Source organism: Ichthyophthirius multifiliis (assembly GCF_000220395.1).
Source record: "Ichthyophthirius multifiliis unplaced genomic scaffold scaff_1120509250733, whole genome shotgun sequence".
Lineage (NCBI taxonomy): Eukaryota > Ciliophora > Oligohymenophorea > Hymenostomatida > Ichthyophthirius > Ichthyophthirius multifiliis.
The window spans coordinates 22,867-29,027 of NW_004086489.1; the positions used below are offsets into that span (position 1 = coordinate 22,867).

Consider the following 6,161-nt stretch of genomic DNA (forward strand, 5'->3'; position numbering starts at 1 on the left):
AAATCTACTTTAACCAAGTTAACCTACTTGTATTGATTATTCACCTGATGGAAATTTTCTTTGTATAGCTACTAATAAGGGAAAACTACACTTCTATGATTGTTAAAAATAGGAATGGTAAAGTTCTGTTTTGGAAATTTCAGAAAGCGATTAAGGTATATATATATATATATATATATATATATATATATATATATATATATGTGTGTTTTATTTTATTTTATTTTTTAGCTAAAGCTAAGGTACTTATGTAAGTTTTTTCTTCGGATTCTAAAAATTTGGCTACTATAGATTAAGATTATGCTGTTACTTTGTTTACTATAGGCATATAAATATATAAAAATATTTTATATAGATATATATATATATATACACATATATATATATATATATATATATATATATATATATATATATATATATATATATATATATATATATATATATATATTTAGATTATAAATCATTTGATCCTAACAATCCTAAGGAATGGTAATTTGTAGGAAAACATAGAGTACATCACGCAGAAATAAAATCAATAGCATTTGGTGAATCAAAAGATGAAAATGGAAATAAATATTATAAATTATTTAGTATAGGAGCTGATATGAAACTAGTTGAATATGAAGTTATTGAAATAGATGTAACTAAATAAAAAGAAACAAATATTAAATTTGTAGATAGATTAAAATTGAAGGCTGTTTATCCTGTAATTATTTGTATTATTATATTTATATTAAAAAAAAATAGATTGAATAAGAATGTATACCAACAGCATGTATTTGGTATCCTATAAATATGTATAAAGAAGATGTTTTATTAGTTGCTAATGAATAATATAAAGTTAAATTATGGCAATTTATGAAAAATAATTTTAAATGTAAAATATATATATATATATATATATATTTATATATTTATATATTTATATATATATTATATTAATTATTATAAATTAAAGTTTGTAAAAAACATGTCTTGGACCTACTTCTGGTGGTGCTATTAATAAGCTTTTAATTTTAAATCCAAACGATGCATAAAATGATTATTAAGATAAATATTTAGCCTATTCAACTAAAGAAAAAGTTGTCGGAATTATAAAACTACCATTAGAAGGTATATTTAAAATAGAAAAAAATATAAATACTTATTAATATATACGTAAAGGAAATCCAAATTAAACAATGGGTTTAATAGCACATCCTGGTAAAATTACTAGTATAAGTAGTACTAATGACGGTAAATATTTTTTTACTTCTGGTTAAGATGATTATTGTATAAATATATGGAAGGTTAATGTTTAAGCTTTAGAGTAAATATTTGCAAGTAATAAATATATAAATATATATATATATATATATATATATATATATATATATATATATATATATATATATATATATATATATATGTTTTAATTATTTTTTAAAAAAACATATAGCAAACGCTTAAGAAGATCCATTCCCAAAATTATTAGAAGGAGGTGAAGATGGTCCTACGCATTAAAATCTAAAAAACTTTTTTTATTATTCATAAATAAGAAGTAAAGACGAACATACAACAAAGGCAAGAAAATTAGATGACAAAGTACCATTATTTGCTATTTCTGATATGATGAGAAGTATGGGATATTATCCTACAAATAAAGAAATCGAAAATATGAAAAATGAAATCAAATTTTCAAAATATTTAGAAACAGGTATTGAAGTTGATGAACTTGATTTAAATATGTTTTAAAGTTAAAATTTATATTTATATTTATATATTTATCAATAATTTTAATCTATTTAAAGATTGTTTATTAATCATAGACCTGCTTATGGAATTGGAAAATCCTAAATAGAAGAAGCTTTTAAAGAAATTACTTAAGAAAATGCTGGAAAAGGTGAAATTAATATTTAAGAGTTAAAGAAAATTCTTACTACAGAAGGCGAAAAAATGACTCCAGAAGAATTTGATGGTTTATAAATAATATATATATATATTGATATATTTATAAATTTATAGAATGTATTAAAATACTTGTCGGTGAATTAGAAGAAGATACTCCTTAATTAATTAATGCTTAAACATTCTGTGAAGATATATTAGGTTAGTTTTTTATAATATATTTATTAAATAATATATATGTAAATTTTTTAGGATTTGAAGATCTTGAAGGCGGTTAAAAAGACGAAAATGAAGAGGCTTAATATGAAGACGAAGAAAACGAAGAAATTGATGAAGATAATTGAATTTTTTTTTAAAAAAAAAATACATATAAATATATTATAATATATATATTATTTATTTATATATATAAAAAATATATATATTTTTTTAAAATATATTAGTTTTTTTGTTAATTTACTTATTATTTATATTTTTTTAAATAAAATTAAAATATTTAAACAAAACAAAACAAAAATAATAGAAAAAGTTATATTTTCTAAAAATGAATTCTCCATATAAATAAAATTTTTATAATTAAGAAGGTATATATATATATTTATTCAAAAAGAAATTGCATATATATATAAATCAAAAATCAAGAATCCCCGAATAAAGTTAGAATTTAACTTCTTAATTAAAAATGGCAAAACATTGCAGAAACTATAGATAAAGAAAAACAAGATAGAAGAGATGTTTTGGAAGAAAAGCTTTAAAATTTAGAAGACAGAATAAATTAGTAAAGACCTACAGATGAAAATAGATTTAAAGTAGTTTTTATATTTATATAACAATATTTGTATTTTTTTAAACTAAACAAATATAAAAAAGTTATTAAAAGATGCACTAAATAAACTTTAAAATATGTAAGATGATGGAAAGAATTAATCACATGTTTTATTTTATATCTATATATAAATGTTTTTTAGTTTAGTATTTTTTTTTATAGGGTTTTAATGAAAAAAAAGTAAAAGAAACAAAATTTTTAAACGAAAATTTAAAGAATCTTATCGAAGAAGAAAAATCAGTAAAAAAAATGGGAAAAAATTTAAATAAAATAAAAAAAGGCTAAAAGAGCTATAGAAAATAATTTATTAAAATAAGTAGACGATAAATTTTAAAATATAAATGTTAGTTTAGGCAAAAATAATAAATAATATGAAGAAATTACCACTTCAAAATTATAAGAAGTTTAAAATTAAATTTCATTATTGAGAGAATAAGTAGAATTTGAAAAAAAAAAAAGGTAAAATAACATAAAATATTAATATATTTTTTTTTATTTTATTAAGAGAAGAATCTACTAATGCATTAACTGAAGAAATCGAAAATGAATTAAATAAATTTCACGATGTTTTAACTATAGAAAAAAAAGTGAATATAAATAAATATAAACATTTAATATGATGAATTTATAAAATATAAATTATATTATAGGTTAGAGAAGAAACATAAGGGAAAATATTCAGAATGATAGAAGAAATTCATTCTAAGCTTTAAATAGAAATTAGTGTTAATTAATATATATATATATATATAAATATATATATATATATATATATATATATATATATATTTATTCTTATATATAAAGTAAGAGAAAAAAGATAGAGAAGGTACGACAGATAGTTTAATTAAGCTTTTAGAAGATACTTGTAATAGAATGGATAAGAATATTCGATAATGATATAAACTAAAAGATTTAATATATATATATATATATTCTTATATATATTATATTCGAAATAAATATTATACTATTAAATTTCTTATTTATGATTTACTTTTTTTATTTATATAACAAAAAAAAAAACATTAAAAAAAAAAAATATAAAAAATCAAAGAAATAGTTTTTCTAAATTAAGAGAAAAATATTTGAATTTTTCCTTTAGGTAATGTTATTTATTTCAAATAAATATTGCTCAAATATTTTTTGTTTTAAATCCACCTTCTTAAATGAAAAGTGGTATAGCAGTTTTAAGTTCATTAACATCATTATCTTTCAAGTCTCCAGTTTCTCTAATTCTTTATAAAAGGGAGGCATGATTACTTCTAATATGTTCCAAAAATTTACTTTCAAAATTACGAATTTCATAAGTTTAAAGATTATCCAAATAACCATTTACGCCTGCAAAAATAACACATACTTATTCTTCAGCTTTCATTGGTTAATATTATTTCTATTTTAATAATTCAGTTAATTTCTCACCTCTATTTAATTCAGATTATGTATGAGCATCTAAATCAGAACTTTTTTTAAAAAAATAATTAATTATATATATAAATTTACAAATTACCCAAATTATGCAAAAGCAGCTAATTCTCTATATTATGCAAGTCTGTTTTTCAAAGACCCAGCAACTTTCTTCATAGCTTTAATCTAAGCTGCAGATCCTACTCTAGATACAGAAAGACCTACATTAATAGCTGGTCTAATACCTTTATAGAAAAGTTCAGTTTCTAAAAAGATTTAACCATCAGTAATAGAGATGACATTAGTAGGTATATAAGCAGATACATCACCAGCTTAGGTTTCAATGACTGGTAAAGCAGTAAGAGAACCAGCTCCGTGAGTTTTATTCATTTTAGCGGCTCTTTCAAGTAAACGTGAATGTAAATAAAATACATCACCAGGATAAGCTTCTCTACCAGGAGGTCTTCTTAAAAGAAGAGACATTTATCTATAAGCAACAGCCTATTTAGATAAATCATCATATATAATAAGAGCATGCTTTCCATTATCTCTGAAATATTCACCAATAGCACAACCTGAGTAAGGAGCCTTGTATATATATATATACATAAATATTTATTAAAAAATAAAAAATACTAAAAATTATAAAGGAGCTGCATCAGAAGCTGTAGCACAAATAACAATAGTAAATTTCATACAATCATGTTATTTTAAAGTTCCTACCAAATTTGCTACAGTAGAACGTTTTTAACCTATAGCTACATAAATGCAATATAATTATTTATTAATATCTCCGGTATTAAAGGCTTCTTTTTAATTCAAAATAGTATCAATAGCAACTGCAGTTTTTCCAGTTTGTCTGTCTCCAATTATAAGTTCTCTTTAACCTCTTCCAATAGGTACAAGAGAGTCGACACATTTTATACCAGTTTACATGGGTTCATTTACAGATTATCTGGGAATAATACCTGGAGCTTTTACTTCTACTCTAGCTCTTTCACTACCTTTTATGGGACCAGCACCATCAATGGGATTACTAATATATAATAAACATATATAAAAATATTAAATACATATAAATATATATTTTAAAACATATTTATAAATATATATATTTATTTATATATATATATATATTATACCCTAATGCATCTAATACTCTACCACACATGGCTTCTCCTATTGGTACATCTACAATTGCTCCTGTTCTTTTTACTACATCGCCTTCTTTTATTTCTCTATTTTTTACATATTATTATGATTATATAAACATTTTTATTTTTATTAATTTTACCTATCGTTACCTAATACGACTATACCAACATTATCTGTTTCTAAGTTCAAAGCCATACCTCTTACACCACTTTTGAATTCAACCATCTCACCTGCTTAAACTTTTGTAAGCCCAAATACTCTTGCAATACCATCACCTATTGAAATAACTGTACCATATTCGGTTATATCGTTCTTTTTTTTTTTTTTTTTTTTTTTAGAGATTTTCTTACTTATTAAGCTATTCCTTTTATCTTTTCAGCTAAGACTACGGATGCTTCACCTGTACTTAATTTCTTGTTTTGGTAATTCGAGGAAGTTCTGAATAAGAATTATGGAGTTAGATTTTGGTTTTTATTTAATAAAGTTGCGAATCTTTTAATCATATATTATTATTTTACTTTTATTATATTTTTTTTTTTATTATTATTATTATTTTTTTATTTCTAATTTTATTTGTTTTTTGTTTATGTTTTTTTTTATTTTTATTTATTTTTGTTTTTAATTAAATTTTTTTTTTTTTTTCTTGTTATTTTTATTTGAAATTTTGTAAGATTTTTTAAAAAAAAGAAAAAAAATTCTTTTTGTTTTTTTTAAACAAAATAATTTATAATTAAAAAAATAAATACTTATTTTATTATTCGAATAAATAAAAAAATATTGTTTAAAATATAAAAAAAAAAATTTAAAAAATATATTTTAATTTATTTATAATTTATACATAAATAGAATATGCATATTTATTCAATATATTATAATTATAATA

The 6,161-nt window shown here is 20.5% G+C and overlaps 4 protein-coding genes across 4 annotated transcripts in view, besides 19 other annotated features; 3 read left to right on the forward strand and 1 right to left on the reverse strand. All coding sequences in view use genetic code 6, as the record gives it.

Moving 5' to 3' along the window:
• Window positions 1–36, forward strand: part of IMG5_092550 (WD repeat protein) — a gene marked incomplete at both ends in the record, with an annotated part of 1,664 nt that extends 1,628 nt beyond the window's left edge. The window contains one exon of the mRNA XM_004035626.1: window positions 1–36. This exon is cut by the window's left edge and continues 351 nt beyond it. Coding sequence (XP_004035674.1) covers window positions 1–36 — 36 coding nt within the window.
• A 68-nt stretch (window positions 37–104) lies between these two features.
• On the forward strand, window positions 105–2,234 carry IMG5_092560 (WD repeat protein; the record flags this gene model as incomplete). The annotated part of the gene is made up of 10 exons (XM_004035627.1): window positions 105–155; window positions 232–324; window positions 456–709; window positions 751–785; window positions 962–1,116; window positions 1,168–1,326; window positions 1,442–1,730; window positions 1,794–1,960; window positions 2,008–2,091; window positions 2,143–2,234. The coding sequence occupies exons 2-10, from the start codon at window positions 249–251 to the stop codon at window positions 2,232–2,234; spliced, it is 1,311 nt and encodes a 436-aa protein (XP_004035675.1). The 5' UTR covers window positions 105–155; window positions 232–248.
• Window positions 157–203: a microsatellite.
• Window positions 327–451: a microsatellite.
• Window positions 886–942: a microsatellite.
• Window positions 886–958: a microsatellite.
• Window positions 1,334–1,411: a microsatellite.
• A 68-nt stretch (window positions 2,235–2,302) lies between the features above and the next one.
• Window positions 2,303–2,340: a microsatellite.
• A 94-nt stretch (window positions 2,341–2,434) lies between these two features.
• On the forward strand, window positions 2,435–3,616 carry IMG5_092570 (hypothetical protein; the record flags this gene model as incomplete). Its single annotated transcript, XM_004035628.1, has 8 exons — window positions 2,435–2,474; window positions 2,533–2,699; window positions 2,761–2,823; window positions 2,879–2,956; window positions 2,997–3,175; window positions 3,222–3,303; window positions 3,367–3,441; window positions 3,524–3,616. 8 exons carry the CDS (start codon window positions 2,435–2,437, stop codon window positions 3,614–3,616), a joined length of 777 nt encoding a protein of 258 aa, XP_004035676.1.
• Window positions 3,010–3,054: a microsatellite.
• Window positions 3,450–3,505: a microsatellite.
• Window positions 3,617–3,679: 63 nt separating the features above from the next.
• Window positions 3,680–5,802, reverse strand: IMG5_092580 (ATP synthase alpha subunit precursor, putative). Its single transcript, XM_004035629.1, has 6 exons — window positions 5,629–5,802; window positions 5,418–5,590; window positions 5,266–5,361; window positions 4,760–5,159; window positions 4,227–4,711; window positions 3,680–4,179 (listed from the first exon to the last, which is right to left on the reverse strand). Exons 1-6 carry the CDS (start codon window positions 5,779–5,781, stop codon window positions 3,852–3,854), a joined length of 1,635 nt encoding a protein of 544 aa, XP_004035677.1. The 5' UTR covers window positions 5,782–5,802; the 3' UTR covers window positions 3,680–3,851.
• Window positions 3,732–3,767: a microsatellite.
• Window positions 5,162–5,210: a microsatellite.
• Window positions 5,162–5,211: a microsatellite.
• Window positions 5,176–5,234: a microsatellite.
• Window positions 5,198–5,264: a microsatellite.
• Window positions 5,219–5,259: a microsatellite.
• Window positions 5,785–5,936: a microsatellite.
• Window positions 5,788–5,860: a microsatellite.
• Window positions 5,791–5,936: a microsatellite.
• Window positions 5,856–5,899: a microsatellite.
• Window positions 5,871–5,944: a microsatellite.
• Window positions 5,945–6,161: the final 217 nt, after the last annotated feature.